The 21,426-nt window shown below is 41.0% G+C and overlaps 1 protein-coding gene across 19 annotated transcripts in view; it reads left to right on the forward strand.

Annotated features, from left to right (window-relative positions):
• Nucleotides 1–21,426, forward strand: part of TENM3 (teneurin transmembrane protein 3) — a 949,896-nt gene that overhangs the window by 703,616 nt on the left and 224,854 nt on the right. For all 19 annotated transcript variants that reach the window (XM_075258516.1, XM_075258530.1, XM_075258522.1 and 16 more), the window contains one exon: nt 4,553–4,790. In XM_075258516.1, coding sequence (XP_075114617.1) covers nt 4,553–4,790 — 238 coding nt within the window. The remainder of the gene's footprint in view (nt 1–4,552; nt 4,791–21,426) is intronic.

The following is a 21,426-nucleotide window of genomic DNA, read 5'->3' on the forward strand; positions in this document are numbered from 1 at the left end:
AATGTAGCTGCAAGACTTATAATGTAGATGGCTACACAAATCTGACGGCTGACATATAATTAATAATATTGTGCTGCAGGTGTCTTTAAGGCGCCTTTCATATTAGACTGATATTTCAAGAAATACTTATTGTTAAATATGTTCTAAGAAATGTTCTCATATATTAGAGAATTTATTTGCAGCATGGCGCCTGATTTATTTTATGCAGCCGTCAAATTTTTAGTTTATAGTTTACGGTTGATTTTATATTGTGCTGGGTGTATCTAAAGACGCCAAGAGCATTCGAAAGGTATAGAAGTGTCCACAGGAGGGGTCGCCTAACGTTTCACAGACCCTGAGGTCACAGAAATATCTATATAGATTGCAAGTGAGTAAATACATCATCTTGAGACAGTGTTCTACAATAAAGGGGTTTGAGCATCTCTTTAGCTTAGCACTGAAGCATAATTCTAAATTATACTCTGTTGGTTAGTTTGCAAAAGAACCTGTGGGGAAAGTAAGTATTGAATCTTTTGATAACCTCTTTAAGCTTTGTTAATAGCTGGACTTGTTTTCCAACGTAGCGGGATGCAACAATGCAACAAAAAAACGCTGTGGGAAAAATTGCAGTGGTTTTCACAGAAACTCCGCAGAAGTGACTGTAAAACGTTGCAGCATAAATGCCATCTGAGGCCATAGCCTTAAAAAATACAAGGGTAGGGTCTCATGCACACAGCCATATTTGGTTCTCTTTTGCCCAAAATTATAACTGGGCTCCCACTGAAATGCATAGGTCTCTGCTGTCCCTCTCTATGGTTCTGATTTCATACTGAGATTAATGGACTCCATATGAAGTAAGAAGTTTCCCCAAGGAGTATTGGTTGAAGAGGAGAATTCGTCCATGCATATGCCACCTAAAAGAGTGAAAAATTCAGGATATGTCCTATCACATATGTTTTGTGTACTAGACTCATTATTGAGCTGGGTCCATGGTCCATGTGCCATCCATGGTGTTGTCTCACAGTCCTGTACATGCACAAACATTCTGCATGTTAGGTCCCTGATCAAAGTGAATGGCATCCAAACTAAACAAATTATGCAATCTTTGGTTATTGTGTTGCAAAAGTTTGTTAGGCTGAGGCTGCATCTTTATTCCTTTATCCTTGGTTCACATCTGCGTTTGGTAATCTGTTCCGGGAGTCCGCATGGGGACTACCAAACGCATTTGCAAATGGTAGATAGATAGATAGATAGATAGATAGATAGATAGATAGATAGATAGATAGATAGCTGCACATTTTCCTGAAGGCATGAAATGAAGACTAATGCTTGGTTCACATCTGTGTTGGTATTCCATCCGGGGGATTCCGCATGGGAACCCCCAAACGGAATACCGAACGCAACTGCAAGCGCTGTGCAGTAAAAGCACACAGACCCCATAAACTATAATGGGGTCTGTGTGCTTGCTGGGAGATCTCCGCACAAGTCATGCAAACAGGAATGTAGATTGTGAAGTACTTTTCTGTCTGCATGTTCCTTGCGGTGATCTCAAGCAATCACATGGACCCCATTATAGTCTATGGGGTCTGTGTGCTTTCACTGCACACCGCTTGCAAATGTGTTCGGTAGTCCGTTCAGGGGGTCCCCATGCTGATTCATTCGAATGGATTACTGACGCAGATGTGAATGAGGCCTAAAAAGAGTACAGATTATTTTCTTATAGCCATGTCAAGATTAAGTGGATTTTTTTCATACTTTTTAATGGGGAAAGAAACTTCATTGAGGAAAATCATAGTCAATGTTTTGTTCCCTTGCAGGTTACTTTTTCCTTTGATACTTTCTACAAATTCAGGAATTGAAATGCATTATAAAATAATCACATGGTTTCGCACTGAGAGTAATAGGGTTTTTATATAATTGGTTGTATTACCTCGTATTAGCGGCCTCACGCATGGCATGTGAATCATACATGGAACTTGTGTATGTTTTCTATCATATACTATGTCATGTGGTGCCACTCTGAATTACAGCTTCATCAGACTTTCTGTATATACATGCTGCTGTCATATAGAATGATAATGGCCATATGTGTATTATATTATCAGCTGCTAACTCATTGATCGTGTCTGGTTCTGATAGAGTACAACATTTTAATGGAATCTTTAGTCATTGCTTTGAAGCACTGGTCCTCCACCTGTGGCTTTCCAGGAAACTACAATTCTGAACACATCCACTGCTTACAACTCCTCCTGAAGTTTATAGCTTTTAAAACTTGAGGGCCAGGGGGTGGGAAAATCCACTGCCTTAAAGTTAAAATCTACATTTTTCTTTTTGTATCTGAAATAGATCAGAAGTTCTGTACTGAATATTTTCCTAAAATATTTTTATATTGGTCATCTACATTTTACTGATACAAAGCTCCATATCCTCTGTTTATATTCTTTTGCTCCATTTGAGATCCAGATATGATAGAGACAAAGAAGATGATTTCTGAGATTACATAACTTTATATGATTTGTAGCAGGATTTTGGATTAAAAAGAAAAGTAAATCCTGACAGGACTCCCAGTAGAGACAGTTAAGGGTGAGTTCACATGGAGTAAAGTGCAGTGTGATGTGGCACGTATACGCCGCGTGAGATTTTGCGGGCCGTATACACTCCCATTGATTTCAATGGGAGCCGGGATCGTATACGCAGCGCTATTTTGCAGCCGCAAAATCACGGCCGCAAAATAGCACCGCGTATACGATCCCGGCTCCCATTGAAATCAATGGGAGCGTATACGGCCCGCAAAATCTCAAGCGGTGTATACGTGCCACATCACGCGGCAGTTTACTCCGTGTGAACTCACCCTTAGAGTCCTGATTAAACCACCCACACTGGGTGATTGACAGCTTTTCCCTCTATCAATGTGTGTAATAGAAGGCTGTCAATCATCTTGTGTGGGCGGGGTAATCAGGACTCTTACTGTCGCTCCTAGGAGTCCGGTCAGGGTTACACTACTTTTTATTCAGAAATCCTTCTACAAATCATAGAAACCTATATATCACAAAGCTCTGCTTATCTTCCTCTTTGGTTAAGGACCCAAAATCTTGAAATAGAGATAGATAAATAGATAGATAGATAGATAGATAGATAGATAGATAGATAGATAGTATAAGATAAGATAATCCTTTAATAGTCCCACAGTGGGGAAATTTAGATTTAGTTTATAGTATGGGTTTACTTTCCTTGAAATTTTTCAGATTATAAATCTTACATTTCTGACAATCGTGCAGGTAATTGTAGCAAGGAAGGAATTCCAGTAGTAAAGTATAAGAAGTAATTAAGTGCATTTATTTTATCTTCACAGTGGTTCACTATTATAATGCATTAAAGTTGATGATAAAATATAGCATTTTTGGATAGATAGATAGATAGATAGATAGATAGATGCAAATTTTCCTAAAGCCATGAAATGAAAACTGATGCTTGGTTCACATCTGTGTTGGTATTCCATCCAGGGGAGTCTGCATGGGATCCCCCCTGAATGGAATACCGAACGCAACTGCAAGCGCTGTGCAGTGAAAGCACATGGACCCCATTGACTATAATGGGGTCCATATGTTTGCCACGCGCTGCCCGCACGAATCATGCAATGAGGAAAGTAGATGTTAAGTACTTTCCTGTCCACATGATCCCTGCGGAGATCTCGCGGCAAGCACACGGACCCCATTATAGTCTATGGGATCCATGTGCTTTCAGTGGCGCACCACTTGCAGTTGCGTTGGTATTCCGTTCGGGGGGTCCTCATGCGGACTCCCCCGGATACAATGCCAATGCAGATGTGAACGAGGACTGTGAGCTGATGAAGTCATTCCTTCTGCTTTATCGCTATGATTAGGAATGCCACCTGTGCATGTGAGAGGTGTCTCTGTATTAATTAGGGAATTCTCTTTTGCCTTTGTTGCAATGAACTTAACGGTTGTTAACTATATGAGCCTTCTGACGTTGTAATCAGATGCGATTCAGTCTGTTAAATATCTATACTACAACATCTGTTTCACAGAGTGACCTTCTGCTGGAGAATACTTAGTATCTATTAGCAAATCAACATACAGACCCACACACTCTGAAATCCTCTAAACTGGCAGGGTATACTGCTGTTAAGCTACCGGCTTGGTACAAATGATTACTGTTAAGTAATGCTTAAAAGAAACACTGTTAAAATAATTATAGGAATTACGTGTGTTTAAGAAACCTGTGTGATCCGTGAAGAATTGCCCATGTCATTTCGTTTTGCTTGCTTTTTCAATATTATTTTGGCTGTCGATCTCGAAAAGCGCAATCGGTATCTGTCAAATACTGTTTATAAAAGTGCTAATGTAAATGAAATCCAATATAAAGAACTGAATGCCAGTTTACCATCTGCTTAATGTTAATTAGAGCACTATGTGCCCAAAGTAAATTTGTCTCAGTGGAAATGTCATTTAAGACCCTGCAGTATAAACTTTCTTTTTATTTGTCATTAATTGCCCGCTTTTAGATTCATTTCCGCCTCCTGATGTTTTTTTTTCCTTCTCCTAATCCACAGAGCAATCGCCAAACCACCAAGGCCAGTCAACTTTGCAGCCTTTACCACCTACTCACAAGCAGCATCCTGCAGCACAGCAACCATCCATTACATCCCTCAATCGCAATTCTTTGACACATAGGAGGAACCAAAGTCCGGCCCCGCCGGCTGCGCTGCCCGCCGAGCTGCAAACCACACCCGAGTCCGTCCAGCTGCAGGACAGCTGGGTCCTTGGCAGTAATGTGCCACTGGAGAGCAGGTAACTTTATGTACTGTTTGGTGATCCTGGGTAAATCTTTCTTCTTCTTGTTTATGACCTTATATACCAATACTAGAATTAGAAGTTAGTGCTTACTCTATCTTCTATTTCATACCGCCCACGAGGAGCCAATGTGCTCATACCTAGAGCTATTGGTTTATGACATCACATACCTATGCTTAGAATAAGAAGTCTTAGGGCTTGATCCATCTTCTATTTAATACCGCCCACGAGGAGCCAACCTTTTCTATATGTACACATTTTGACAAGTCTCCTGATACAGGGGCTATCTCTATGTTGCATATGCTCTTGCCAGGAGGAATTGGGAAATTGTAAAAAAAATTTACGTGATTCCCATATGCTAATATCTGACAAACTGGGATGTTGTTCTACGGTCTTTCTATAAACTGTCAACAAGCTTCTTGAGACATTTCCTATTGACTTTTATGATTACAGTGGCTGTAATCATTGTACAAAAATGAAGAAAGTAAATCAAGTAGAGCGGGATAGGCAATCCATTTATTTTAGAACATCACTTCAATATTTAAATCTAAGCAGCAGAAAATTGGAAATGAAATTAAATCTTGAATTCTTTTATATTTCTGTCGAATGCATTAAGCTATCCACCCTTTCTCAAGAAACAGACAAACTTCTTATATTACGGCAATACACTTATCACATATTAATATGCGGAGTAGGTGTACACATGATAACAGCTGTTAATTGCAAACAAGTAACTATTGAACTAATAACTGTGATAAAGGGCCATTACCAGAAGTAGTAGCCGGCTTACAGTGTATTATCATTATCAGCAATACAGATGAGTAAACCCAAGAGGTTACTTGAATGAAAGACACAGAGCATGTTTGTATTCTTTAGAAACATAGAACCCTACCTTGCATGTCTTGAAGTATATAGATAACCCTGCCTTAAATAATTATATCATTTTGCATTTGGCATAGCATATACCACTACACCATTATATAGACACTGTGAATTTATCAATCCCTTTATGGTTGTTTTCTGGCATTGAGAAGCGACATTTGGCGCAAGGCCCTATCTTGTGCTAAACATGTGCCACAACCCCTGTACTGTACTTCATTATGTGTATGTGAGCACCTCAGCCTGGGGACGGCCCGGTCCAATATATTTATTATATCTCACTCCAGTTTTCTAGCATGAGTAATAGAGATGAGCGAATAGTATTCGAAACTCTAGTTTCTAATACCTCACTCCATAGGAATGAATGGAAGCGGCCAGCACACGGCTGGTGCTTAACCCCCTGGTGTTCGGTCACTTCCACTCATTCCTATGGGAGCGAGGTATTCGAAACTAGAGTTTCGAATACTATACGCTGATCTCTAATGAGTAATAATGGAAATCTATCCCAGTTCATAACTGGATCTCCATTCTGGTACACTAGTGTCTACTTGATTTATGGAGCTTTTAAATGGTGGGTCATCTACATCCGGTCAAAGGGGGTCTAACCCATTCAAGTGAATCCTAAAGCCTCAGCCACTGTAGTTATTGCCAAACTATTTTTTCGGAATCTTCCCCAGTTACATAGATCTACTTATAAACAGGAGCTTAGCTATAGAGTTGCAGAGGTAGCAATCGCTACAGGCCCTGAGCCCGAGGGGGTCCAAAAGCTTCATTTTACTTAGCATATATAAGGTGTTATGGCCTTGGTACAAATTTTGCATTGGGGCCTAGGAGCTTCAAGTTACGCCTCTGCTTATACAGTAATAAAAAGATGTATGTATCTGTGTATGTGAATTTATGAATATTTATCACTTCTTAATACCCTATACTTCGATTCTGTATATTCTTAGAAATCCTTGCTCCGAGCAGCATATTGAATGCAAGGAGTGCTAATGGAAATGGACTTCTCATGTCTCTCCACATCAGTTATGACACGGTATACAACGATTTATTGTGAGACTCATTAGTACACCACTAAATGTCCCCAATTAATTAGCGCTAGCTGAACGATTAATCAACACTGTAAATCACCGCTGTCACCTCCACAGTTTTTGATGAAGTTAAAAAGACTGATTTTCCAGGTTGTGTGTCAGTGTGAATGTGCATAGCAATGTTAAGGACTAGGATTTGACAAATATGAATATCGACAAGTCATTAACAGCTTGGGGAAACAAAGGAAACCTATGCAGGCATACATCATAGAGCCGCATAGGAAATCATTAGCTGTTCAATGCTTTTCTCTGTTTGCTAATATCATGTTAAGATGTTGCAAACAGGAGAGCGTTTAGACAGAAGATATAATAATTAGTCACAGTTTTTATATCTACATTTCGTAATAAACATTGTAGACAAATAATAAAGTTGCTCATTAGGACATTTCTACTAGAACACCATATTTCAAAGGCCATTGAAATAACAGGTTCACTGCATTAACCAAGCGCGGATCAGACACCAGCCTGTTATACACAGTTGTGTGACCTTTCGAGATTTCTGTAGCTTCCAGTCTCATCAGAACACAATTTCTACTTATTTATGTTCACATTTACAAGGCTCAGATCTCTCTCCGAGCTCTACATCATATAAAGAATACATAATCATTAGAAACATATGAGGCAAACACCCAATCAAGAAAATGGAAAATCGGCCCAGAAAGTCATTACTGAGCCGAAAAGGCATTTGTCAGGTGATTATACATGCGGTATTATTTCAGTTGGTGAATGGTCTGATATTATGGCATAAGTCTAGGTTCACATCTCTAGCAGAGGATCCATTATGAGCCTCCTTCGTAGATGCCATCAAAAATTCCAGATAGACATGTTGTTGTACTATTATGGCCGGCAAGGAAGCTCAAGGAACCTTTGTTATAGTCTATGGTGTCTGCCGGGAGTTGTAGGTGTCAGTCTACATAATGGAACAGACAAACTGACCTGAAAAAGTAAAACCCATTTCTGTTATTTGTAGGATATGATACATTGGGACACAACTAGGCTACAAAAGAGCATGCAGTCCAGGAAGCCATATGGGTTAGCCATGGTCACTGTTGTGACTCATGAATCAATGCTTGATCTTAGTCCTCTGGTTTGCTTGAATGGCAGACTTTGTAAGTCCCACTTCCAAAAAAAGGTGGTGACAGGGCTACTGTTTTTCTGGTGTAAAGAGTCTTATAGATGATGCTTCCTTGGAAAAAAAAAAAAAAGTATGCAAATTAGCTCTTCCCTTAAGGGAAGACACCAATCCCTATAAGACCACCTATAAGGAACTATCCTGTAAGTCAATGTCCAATCCATTAAAAAACCTTGAATCATGAATTGCTATATTGTTTTGGGTGTGCCCCTATCCTGACACACCTTGTTATTTAATTCTAATGCTATCATGACTTATTCTCCTCCATCTATAGCCAGCTTAATCCTTAGCTTGTAGGTAGGAGCTACTACATTGATGGCCTCCCTCCGAACAGAACCCTTATTCCATTGTCAGATAGCACTGAATAGATGCAGAACAATATATAGAAAGCAATGCAGATACAGGGTCTGCCTATATAACAAGCCTTACGCAAAGCTTACAAGCCCTCTAAAGCAGACCTTTTCATTTTTATAGACTGTGATGTTCATATCAAAAACTCCCGAAAACGTATACCTTTTTATCTTTAACTAGATGCTAAACCTAGTCTAAATATATTCTCTTTTTTTTTTTTTTGCTTTGAAAGTATAACAATATGTTGTAGATCCTTTGAGGTAACCCCTTAAATACAGGGAACATCAATCACATTTTTGATATTATATATACAACAGTTCTCAGGTTCTTAATATTTTGGCAAGTATGTATGGCAAATTGGGATCCATATCATGTTTATATAGTGTTTGAATAGGGAGCTGAAAACTTTCTTGTTGCTTAAGAATCCCACTAGAATACGCAACCTGCCATGAAACTTGTAATACTACATTTCCAATGGAAATATCTTAGTAGTGATTCTTAAAGTTACAGTTTGTACTTAATTTTACAATAAACCTATCACCAGGTATGAAAAGCCCAATGGCATCATCTGATTGTCTTTGTCACATCAGCATTTTGTTGTTTTGATTATTCTAATCTATTCAGCTATTCCACAGATATAAGTCCTGTTGGTGTAAATTAGAATACACAAGCCAAATGTGTGATCTCTACATCACCTATGGTAACAGAGATCCTGATCCCAAAGAAAGCATAGAGTTACCGCCAACTTGGCTAGTATATTCTAATCTGCATCAATATTAAAAGAACTTATATCTTTAGAATGGCTGAACAGATTTGGATAGACAATACACCAAAATGCTCAGGTTTACAACACCTACAGACCCTGTATGCCTATGGGTTTTTCAGACCTGGTGACAGATCCTGTTTAACATTATGATACTACAGATCATCCCATTAGTTACATCATATGTAAACTGCAGTAAAGTTGGTTTGAATGTTCTCAATTCTTCTCCAGTAGTGAAGGGAATTAGAGATGAGCGAACACTGTTGAGATCAGCTGATCCGAACAGCACGCTCCCATAGAAATGAATGGAAGCACCTGTGACGCCAGCCGGCCACCGGCAAAGTCAGCGTCACAGGTGCTTCCATTCATTTCTATGGGAGCGTGCTGTTCGGATTGGCTGATCCGAACAGTGTTCGCTCATCTCTAAAGGGAATATTAACAAGATATTGCTGAGCTACATTACAATATAATAAAAAGGTGTTGGAATAGTGTTACACTATGTGTGGATGCTCTGTGGACACCTATGGCTGATAGGGGAAATGCACAGCAGACAATAGTTACAGCAAAGAAGAGACGAACTTACAGTCAGTTGCAGCACAGCTGGGTAGCGTTCGGCCGGTAGTAAAAGGCAGGTTGTGTAGCACTAGAGGTTTTCCTGATGAGAGACTGAATCAATCAGGGGGAGCTCATGTGCAGCTGAGGGGATAAGCTGAAGGGCAACAGCCGGGAGGAAGACAGGTATCTAGATGCAGGTATGGTAGGAAATGGCAGAACTCTGGAACAAGAGAACCACAGGACTCTTCACAATAGAGGCGGAGAGCTAGAGGCAGACGAGACAAAGATCTGACTGATACTCAAGCAGGGAGGAACACAGGTGCATTCATTAATATAGCCTCAAGAGCAGGCAAGATGGCCACCGAAGCTATAGCGGCCATCTTACAACGAGGCAGACTTGCCCACAGACAGGTGAAACGTAAAAACAGAACTAGATCCTTACACTACCCCCACCTTAGGAGTGGCCTCCGGACACCCTATGGGCAGGCTTACCGGGATGTCTTCGGTGGAACCTGGACACCAGACGGGGAGCATTTATATTATCAACAGGTTCCCAAGAATTTTCTTCAGGCGGGTACCCTTCCCACTTGACCAGATACTGTAATTGGTTCCTATGGATTCTAGAATCCAGAATCTCTTCCACCAAAAATTGTTCCTCACCATCAATCAATACTGAATCGGGTGGTTGGGCAGCGCGTCCCGGGAACGGATTAGGGATAGCAGCCTTCAATAGGGAAACATGGAATACTGGATGGATTTTCATGGTGTTGGGGAGCTTTAATCTAACGGCCACTGCACTGATGATGGCACTTATCTTAAATGGTCCTACAAATCTTTGCCCCAGCTTCGGGGAGGGTACTCTCAGTTTTAAATTTTTTGTAGAAAGCCAGACTAAGTCTCCAACTTTGAATATGGGTTCTGGTCTGCGGGACTGATCCGCTGATCTCTTATATCTCTCCTGAGCTGCAGTCAAGGTTTCCTTCAACACTTCCAAGTTTTGCTGAATGATTGCCACACGTTCCGTAACTGCCGGTATGGTGACATCACTTGGCAGCCTGGGAAAAACTTTGGGGTGGAACCCCAGATTGGCATAGAAGGGTGACACCTTTGTAGAAGCACTCTGGGAATTGTTATAGGAGAATTCTGCCAGAGGAAGGAGATCCAGCCAATCATCCTGCAAATGACTGATGAAACAACGCAGGTACTGTTCCAAAGTCTGATTGGTCCTCTCGGTCTGGCCGTTTGACTGCGGATGGTAGGCAGAGGACAAGCGGACTTTAATGTCTAATGCTGAACAAAATCCTTGCCAGAATCTCGCCATGAATTGCGCTCCTCGATCGGAAATGACTTCGTCGGGGACCCCGTGCAGCCGAAAGACATTTTGAATAATTAATTCCACAGTGTCTTTAGCAGTTGGTAGTCTGGGGTAAGGTATAAAGTGGGCAGCCTTCGTTAATCGATCAACCACAACTAGAATGGTATTCATACCCTTAGAGATAGGTAATTCGACAATAAAGTCCATAGATATGGATCCCCATGGACGAGAAGGCACTGGCAGAGGTTGTAGCAATCCAGTCGGAGCAGACCGAGGTGTCTTACATCTGGCACAGATGACACAAGAACGGACATAGTCTTTAACATCCCTCTGATACCCCGGCCACCAGAAGAATCGTGAGAGGAACTCTTGAGTCTTCTGCACCCCTTTATGACCTGCCACCTTGGAGTCATGCATCAGTCTTAGTACTCTTAGTTTGGCAGACTTAGGCACGTAGAGGCATTGGCCTTGGAACCATACTCCATTTTTAAAGGTCAGATGAACGTCATTAGCCGGCTGGGACAAGAGAGGATCAGTGACATAGGCTTCCTTAAAGGCGTTAATTAAGTCTTCATTCTGTATCACTCCCACCACATTGGCGTCGGGTACTATAGTCTCAAATGAGGGAGCCGAATCCGATTCGGTAGAGAACATCCGGGAAAGGGCATCAGCCTTGCCATTACGGGAGCCCGGTCGATAGGAGATGATAAAATTAAATTGGTTTAGAAATAGGCTCCAGCGAACCTGTCGGGGAGAAAGACATCTTGCGGATCGGACAAACTCCAAATTACGGTGATCGGTGAGTACGACAATCTGCTGAGAAGCCCCCTGCAAATGATGCCTCCATTCTTTGAACGCGGAGATGATCGCCAACAGTTCCTTGTTTCCGACATCGTAATTCCTCTCAGCAGAAGATAACTTTCGGGAGAAGTATGCACAAGGGTGCAAGAGACCCTTCTCTCCTGTTCTTTGAGATAAGACAGCTCCCACGGCACTGTCTGAAGCGTCCACCTCTATTATAAATGCCAACTCCGGATCAGGATGTATTAATACTGGGGCGGATGTGAACCTTGACTTAAGGCGAGTAAATGCCTCCTGGGCTTGGGGTGTCCAACGGAACACTGTCCCCTTCTTGGTAAGTTGGGTAATGGGACTGACAATCTCTGAGAAGTGCTTAATAAAGCGCCGGTAAAAGTTGGCAAAGCCTATGAAACGTTGTACCTCTCGGGTATTCTTCGGGACCGGCCAATCCATGATTGCTTGGATCTTACTGATATCCATATACAATCCTTGTTGTGAGATTACATAGCCCAAAAACTGGATCTCAGTCCTGTGGAACTCGCATTTTTCGAGTTTAATGTAAAGTTGGTTTACTCGTAGGCGGTCCAGAACAATCTTCACATGTTCCTCATGTTCTTGTAGAGAGCTGGAAAAAATAAGGATATCGTCCAAATACACCACCATGAACTGATCCAAGAGATCCCGGAAGATGTCATTAACCAAATGTTGGAAAGCAGCTGGGGCATTGCATAGACCAAACGGCATGACCAGATATTCAAAGTGTCCGTACCGACACCGAAAGGCAGTTTTCCACTCGTCTCCTTTTCTAATCCGCAGTAAGTTGTATGCTCCTCGAAGATCTAATTTGGAAAAAATCTTGGCATGGCGAACTCGTTCCAGAAGTTCGGGGATTAGAGGAAGTGGATAACGGTTTTTAACAGTGATTTTGTTGAGTTCCCGATAATCTATGCAGGGTCTGAGGGACCCGTCCTTCTTTTTCACAAAAAAGATTGGAGCACCTGCTGGAGATGAGGAAGGACGAATAAACCCCTTTGCCAGGTTTTCATCAACGTAGTCCTTGAGGGCCTTTAACTCCGGCCCGGCTAGAGGATAGATGTGGCCAAACGGAATTGCTGCACCGGGCAAAAGCTCAATTGGACAGTCATATGGCCGGTGTGGTGGAAGTTTATCTGCATTCTTCTTGTCACTCACGCCCAAGAAGTCAGAATAGACTGATGAAAAAAGGTTAGAAGGATTGTCAGGAGCAGATGTGACCGGGCAAATGGCTGACTTCTTCTTTGCAGGGAAGCGTAACTCTCTAGTTTCCCAGTTGATAGCTGGGTTCTGCTTTTTCAACCATGGGAGGCCTAGGATTACTGGAAAATGAGGAGAGGAGATCAGCATGAAGGATAGTTCTTCCTGATGATCAGGCGGCATGGATACCCTTAGGGGTCTGGTTTCCTGATCTATTGGCCCCGATACCAGGGGGGAACCATCCACAGTCTCCATAAGCACGGGTGAGGCCCTATGTTGGGTTGCGATACCATGTTCTTTAGCAAAGGCCAGATCCATGAAGTTGCCACTAGCTCCGGAATCCACCATTGCTGAGGTGGAAATCCAACGAGTGTTGGTCCAAATCTGAATTGGCAGGAGGCAATGGGTCTCCTTCTTCCTCTTCTCCAGGTGTGAAGCCACCGACGACAGGGTCTGAATAACTGCATTCAAAGGCTGTGACGCTTCTGAGGCTTCTGATTCACAGTCAGACAAATCTCCTTCGGCCACGGCTGCGACAGTCCTGCGAGGTCGATTCGGGCAATTTATGAGAAAATGACCGGACTCCCCACAATAGAGACATAGACCGTCACGCAGCCGGCGTTCCCTACGAGCATTACTCTCAGACCTCTGTACAACATCTAGTTGCATTGGCTCAGTCTCCTGTGGGGGCCTATTAGAAGGTTCCTTGGGAAATGCAGGAGAAAATGCTGGTGGGCTGTCCCTGCGATTCATCGCTGCCCATCTCTCTTGTCTTCGTTCGGATAAGCGGATATCAATCCGTATGCAATGGTGTACATACTCTTCAAACTTGGAGGGAGCCTCAGAACGGGCCAGTTCGTCCTTAATGGCGCTGGATAATCCTCTCCTGAACAACGGTAGTTGCGCCTCAGATTTCCAAGTCGTGTCCACTGCCCATCTCTTAAATTCCATGGCATACTCTGTGACCGTACGTCGGCCCTGTCGAAGCGCCAGTAAGTTGGTCTCTGCAGTGGCGCGACGATTAGGATCATCAAACATCAGGGCCATGCCATCAAGGAACTGAGTCAGACTATCTAGACAAGGATCAGCGGTCTCAATTAGCGGGTTTGCCCATGCTAGAGCCTTGTGTGTCAGAAGCATGATGATGCAGAGTACCTTGGCGCGATCATTTGGAAATTGACCGATATGTGCATCAAAATAGAGTTTACACTGGTTTACAAAGCCACGGTACTTGTCGCGGTCTCCACCAAACCTAAATGGTGGCAATTTTGGGGGGCTCAGTACTACGGGGGGAGCTGACTTCAAAGCCTCAACCGCGGTTGTCCGTGTATGCAAGTCCTGCATCGCTTTGCCAAGATCCTGCACATTTTTGTTAGCTTGTAACTCTAGAGAATTTATCTTGGACTTTAGCGACTGCAACTCTGTATACAAAGAAGTTGTGTATTGCTGTATTCTCTTAATACGGGTCTCCAAGTCCCCAGACTCAGCGGCCTCCATCTTGTGGGCTTGAGTATCCTGTTACACTATGTGTGGATGCTCTGTGGACACCTATGGCTGATAGGGGAAATGCACAGCAGACAATAGTTACAGCAAAGAAGAGACGAACTTACAGTCAGTTGCAGCACAGCTGGGTAGCGTTCGGCCGGTAGTAAAAGGCAGGTTGTGTAGCACTAGAGGTTTTCCTGATGAGAGACTGAATCAATCAGGGGGAGCTCATGTGCAGCTGAGGGGATAAGCTGAAGGGCAACAGCCGGGAGGAAGACAGGTATCTAGATGCAGGTATGGTAGGAAATGGCAGAACTCTGGAACAAGAGAACCACAGGACTCTTCACAATAGAGGCGGAGAGCTAGAGGCAGACGAGACAAAGATCTGACTGATACTCAAGCAGGGAGGAACACAGGTGCATTCATTAATATAGCCTCAAGAGCAGGCAAGATGGCCACCGAAGCTATAGCGGCCATCTTACAACGAGGCAGACTTGCCCACAGACAGGTGAAACGTAAAAACAGAACTAGATCCTTACAAATAGTTCCAATGTTAAGAGCCATGAGTAAGCCTTGACACATGAGGGATAAAATTAAGTTATAGACAAGCCATCATATGACATAGAGAAAACCTACAAGCAAATCCGGTATACAGGTATGTCTGTTTAGTGGCAAGCGCAAAAAAAAAAAAAAAACCTCTATAAAGTTTATACAAACTGCCATTTACCAAAAGTTGGATATAAAATTAGGCTGCCATTTATGTGATTTTATGGGGTTGTCCTAAATGTAAGTGTATCACCTATCTGTAGCATAGATGACAAGTATCTGATTGATGGATATTACCGCTTAACAAGGGAATGGGTGTCCCATGTGTCCAAATGAACAGACTGAGATAACCAAATACTGAGACTGGGATGAATGGAGCAGAAGACATGCAAAGCCACTGCTCCATTCATATAGGGGACTTGGGATCCTCATTTTAATGATTGGTAGAATTCCCAGTGGTCGGACCCTTATTCCCTATCCTGTGAATAGTTGATAAGTTTTCATCTTGCAATAGCCCTTTAAATTCTTCCCAAATGACACGCACAGTAAACTTCTGAAGGTAGTTTGGCACTCAGTTCTAAGAAATTCATATGAAGGTGAAGAAACCCGGCGTCTTCACTGGACACAAATCATATCCATATCTTTTCAATAAACATATCAGTCATTTTCCATCTAAACAATGACACTTAATTTGTATAAATATAAAAACCCTTTTCCATTGTAATTGACTGTGTTTCCATCAATTACTACCCTTAGATATAATCTGTGCTTTTATTTTTAATCCAATTTAGTTCATTGCTACTTTTCCTCGAGCTGTCAGTTTACCAGATATAGATAACAGAATATGTGAATATTAGAGACATCCAGGTAACAATTTCTGGCTCCTTAGGCATATATGGGTGATAGCTGACAGCTTTGATAATATCTAATGATGTGCAGAGATGTGCCATGAATATTTGAGTCGTTTACCAACTTGTCTATTGTGACTGGGTTTTAGGGACACCAGTTTTTATTGTTTTATATTATTTTCGCCATCCATCTTCAGAGAGTGGTTGACACATTGATGTATTCTTTAAAACTGGGCTTTGTTTCCAACACAGATATACAGTCCTATGAAAAAGTTTGGGCACCCCTATTAATCTTAATCATTTTTAGTTCTAAATATTTTGGTGTTTATAACAGCCATTTCAGTTTGATATATCTAATAACTGATGGACACAGTAATATTTCAGGATTGAAATGAGGTTTATTGTACTAACAGAAAATGCGCAATATGCATTAAACCAAAATTTGACCGGTGCAAAAATATGGGCACCTCAACAGAAAAGTGACATTAATATTTAGTACATCCTCCTTTTGCAAAGATAACAGCCTCTAGTCGCTTCCTGTAGCTTTTAATCAGTTCCTGGATCCTGGATAAAGGTATTTTGGACAAACAATTCAAGTTCAGTTAAGTTAGATGGTCGCCGAGCATGGACAGCCCGCTTCAAATCATCCCACAGATGTTCAATGATATTCAGGTCTGGGGACTGGGATGGCCATTCCAGAACATTGTAATTGTTCCTCTGCATGAATGCCTGAGGATTTGGAGCGGTGTTTTGGATCATTGTCTTGCTGAAATATCCATCCCCGGCGTAACTTCAACTTCGTCACTGATTCTTGAACATTATTCTCAAGAATCTGCTGATACTGAGTGGAATCCATGCGACTCTCAACTTTAACAAGATTCCCGATGCCGGCATTGGCCACACAGCCCCAAAGAATGACGGAACCTCCACCAAATTTTACAGTGGGTAGCATGTGTTTTTCTTGGAATGCTGTTTCTTTTTGGACGCCATGCATAACGCCTTTTTTTATAACCAAACAACTAAATTTTTGTTTCCAAAATGAAGCTGCCTTGTCCAAATGTGCTTTTTCATACCTCAGGCAACTCTATTTGTGGCGTACGTGCAGAAACGGCTTCTTTCTCATCACTCTCCCATACAGCTTCTATTTGTGCAAAGTGCGCTGTATAGTTGACCGATGCACAGTGACACCATCTGCAGCAAGATGATGCTGCAGCTCTTTGGAGGTGGTCTGTGGATTGTCCTTGACTGTTCTCACCATTCTTCTTCTCTGTCTTTCTGATATTTTTCTTGGCCTGCCACTTCTGGGCTTAACAAGAACTGTCCCTGTGCTCTTCCATTTCCTTACTATGTTCCTCACAGTGGAAACTGACAGGTTAAATCTCTGAGACAACTTTTTGTATCCTTCCCCTCAACAACTATGTTGAACAATCTTTGTTTTCAGATCATTTGAGAGTTGTTTTGAGTAGCCCATGATGCCACTCTTCAGAGGAGATTCAAATAGGAGATCAACTTGCAATTGGCCACCTTAAATACCTTTTCTTATGATTGGATACATCTGGCTATGAAGTTCAAAGCTCACTGAGGTTACAAAACCAATTTTGTGCTTCAGTAAGTCAGTAAAAAGTAGTTAGGGGAATTCAAATCAATAAAATGATAAGGGTGCCCATACTTTTGCACCGGTCAAATTTTGGTTTAATGCATATTGCACATTTTCTGTTAGTACAATAAACCTCATTTCAATCCTGAAATATTACTGTGTCCATCAGTTATTAGATATATCAAACTGAAATGGCTGTTGCAAACACCAAAATATTTAGAACAAAAAATGATTAAGATTAATAGGGGTGCCCAAACTTTTTCATAGGACTGTATACTGTATAATATTGAATTAAAATCTACTTGGTAATGGGATATCATTGTCATATATAAATGGCTATGGTTCAAACATGTTCAGTGGAAGAGCTCCTTTTATTCACATTTTATTGGTCCACCTAGGTCTCGGGGATTCTGTTTCTACTTGTGCAGACTATCAGCTGGTGTATGTTTTCTTATAGTCCAAGCTATACTCCCTAGGAATATGGTGCAGATCTCATCATTAAAAAAGAAAGTATCTCTCTACTGCCCCCTATCGGAGGTGGTTACTGTCTAACTCTGTGTCCAATCCTTTAACAAGCTTTGCAACGTGACTCAGGATATTAGGCAAATTTGACTCTTTTACAAAAGAAAAAAAAGACCGAGACAAATGTTTAACCCCTTCAGGGTCAAGCAAGTTTTTTGTTTCCTTTTTTTCCAATTTTTTTTTTTCCTTTCCATTGTTTTGCCCTGACTTTCAAAAGCTGTAACTAATATAGCTGTATTTTTCCCTTCATAGAGTCGTGGAATGGCTTATTCTATGTGTGATGTGTTCTGTACAATGTACTAAACTAACAAAGTTCTGTAGGCTTTGGGATTGGAAAAAAATACATTTTGTTACAGGTTTCATTTTTGCAGAGTTTCCCATGCTGTAATATTAACACATTACCTATACTCTGCGGGTTAGCACCATCACAGAGATCCCAAATTTATATTGTTTTGAAATAATTTAATACTTTGAAAACATCAAAAATGTTTATTGATGCCATTTTGGGGAATGTGTGATGTTTTGATGACTTATTCATTTTTTTAAGGTGAAATGGCAAAAAAAAAAATGGACATTTCACCCTTTTTTGCTATGGCATGGACTATATGGGATAAATATTTTTATATTTTTACAGTTTGTGATGCAGAGATATCTAATTTGTTGTGTTTATTTATTTTAGATGTATTCTAGGGTGAAGGGTTGATTTAATTTTTTATTAAAATTTTTTGAGCCCGCTCGCCTCAGAGATCTTCATCCTGATCACTTATACCATAGACTGCAATATACTACTGTCCTGCAATCTATAGCAATCTCCATATTACTATTGCTGACTGCCTGTGGCCTCCCAACTGCCATAGTGACAAAACGCCTCCTGCAATGTCGCTACAAGGGAACAATTTGAGCCGCCAATACTAAAGTGCAAGTGACCCTTCAAATGCCATGGTTGCATCTGAACACAACATCTGAAGGGTGAATGCTTGCAATATGAAACCTCTTTGATTATCAACATTGCCACTAGGTTCCCCCTATGTAAAACAGTGAAGATTTGGCGACAATGAATGGGAGGCATATATAGACAGTGTTTCTTGTGCACCAAAGGGTTATGGGTTCTTGCCTCTCATCCGTACAGATCAGGCTGCTAGTTGCTTACTGTAGGTAGATGTCCTTTAACATACTGTAGGTCTCAGGTGTTACCGTTTCTCCTTGCGGAGATCTCAAGCTGAGGGTCTTAAAGGTGTGCAGATATGTAAGTGCTCTTTGGTTAGCATAGCATATTGTAGAATAAATCATATTAGATGGTCATACACAGGAGGATATGTCACAGTCAACCAGACATCAGCCCATATTTGCACCCCTGATGCAACTCAGATCTGATCTATTGTTTTTCTGTTTATGAGCTGAACCAATAGCTTTGCTATGATTTATTATGTCAATGTATCTTTAGTTTGATTCACAGTTTGGAATATTCCTACCTCATCTACCAAGTTTATAATCTAATATAATGCACCATATCCCATGGGACAATGGATCAGGCAACTACTTGTAATCTATATCACTGTCAGCCATGGCACAAAGTAGCCATTGTATTAAATTTATACAATACTTGCCGTAGTTGCAACCTGACTTAATTAAGTAATAATTCCAGCAGAGCGGGGCCTTGTATGTCATTAATAAGTTACTATAGGCAAAGATTTTAATTAGTTTTAATGATTCTTTTTCTGAAATTTGTATTATTTATTTATTGAATCTTCATCGTGCCATGTATCAGGCAGAACAATACAATGCGGTGCCAGGCTGGTTCTGAGTTTCCGTATTAACTCGGTGGCTCGTAGTTTTCCAGCATTGTAATTTCTGTTTAATGTCAGCAGCTGTTCACTGAATCACATTCATACTTTAAGGAGATGTTTTGGGCCGGTGATAGATTGAATAATTCATAAATATATGGGGTTTTAACACGTAGCGTAGCTACTGGCTGTCCTTGATATTCAAAGGCAGCCCTAGGATCTCAGTAAGTGTGTAAGATAATGTATCTTCCAGGTATCTGCGCTTATCCTTTGTGCTGTAGATAAAGTTTTAAGTAATTCCACTGTTTAAATGAACCCAAATTGAATTATGGTAAAGGACCACTAAATCCCAAAATTGATTTTTTCCTATATGAACCATGAAGGTAAAATACAGTACATTGGAGTACAAAAAGAAAGGTATACACAGAAAAATTTCAGCTTGAAATATTGGGTAAAATTCTATAATTCATGTATCGACTTGCTCTAAGCAAAATCTGACCCTCTAAAGGATAGGATGAACAGTCAAGGTGAACCCAACGTAATTTAGCTCCTGGTTAAGATAAGGCTTAGGCCAATAGTTCTTTAAAGATGTTTTCTGTCATGTATTCCCTACTACTGTTGTCTTGGTATCCGCTATTATAGTATTTTATATCTAGTTAATGTCTCAGGAGATTGTACTAGCTGGTGGAGTGAAATAACTTACTTTTATAAACGGATCATAACCATGATCCTTAAGGTGTCCATACCAACCTGTCAACCAACCTCCTTGGCCCAACATGCACGTTGTCAATAGTGAATAGCCACTGCCACTTTTTATGGTAGATTATCTCTCTTGAGAATAAGATGATGGGCATTAAAATGCGTCAACATGCCCAATTCTTCTCTGTCCCAACATTATCTATTAGGGGAGTCTGAAGGCTCCTATACGTGTAAGATAGCTAGATGGTCTTGCCAAAATTGTCCATCTATTCTCTTACGTGCCTATGTGTATGGGGGGTCTTTAGATATTTTATGTTCATAACATGAAATCTGCAGGAATTGTAGACTGAAAAGTTTTTTACCGGGGGGGGGGTTAGTGATGGCAAAGTAAAAATTAAGACAAAGGTCATGTTATGGTTCTGTCCAGTCCACCTCATCCACCTTACAATTTGCAATAGGAGAGCCTGTGCTTGTTCATGTCAAAAACAGAAGTGACATGAACTTCCAGGGGTTCTTTCACTTACTTGCATTTCTTATATAGTTCCAATGTATTCCATATGACTTGTTTTCTAATGTCTTGGTTTTGAAGAGAAGAAGATCCTCACTCAGTTCAATACCATCCATGAGAGTATAGTAGACTTTCTTATCTAGGAAATAGCCCAGCTTAGCAGTTGCATGGGCTTATTCTATGACACATATAGTCTTGGTTATTAGTGTATATAACATAATACACATGTCTCTGAAACAGCATTTCCACCCAAACCTTAAAAATGTCCATATAGTAGTAAATAAGGATCTAGGCCGGTCGCCGATGTCTATTTTATCATATGCAGCCATACTGGTTGTTGCTTTTGAAATAACTTCTTAGTAGTAACTCTCTGAGAACTCAAAATCCTGAAATAAATGTGAGCTTTGGGTTTCTGAGAAGCTATTTCAGACATGACAAATTCTTTCTCTTATCACTTTTGTAAAATCGTCCACCACAACAACACAAAAACAATATTGCAAAAAGTAAAAGAATGAACATATTTT

This window comes from Leptodactylus fuscus, chromosome 1 (genome assembly GCF_031893055.1).
Source record: "Leptodactylus fuscus isolate aLepFus1 chromosome 1, aLepFus1.hap2, whole genome shotgun sequence".
Classification (NCBI taxonomy): domain Eukaryota; kingdom Metazoa; phylum Chordata; class Amphibia; order Anura; family Leptodactylidae; genus Leptodactylus; species Leptodactylus fuscus.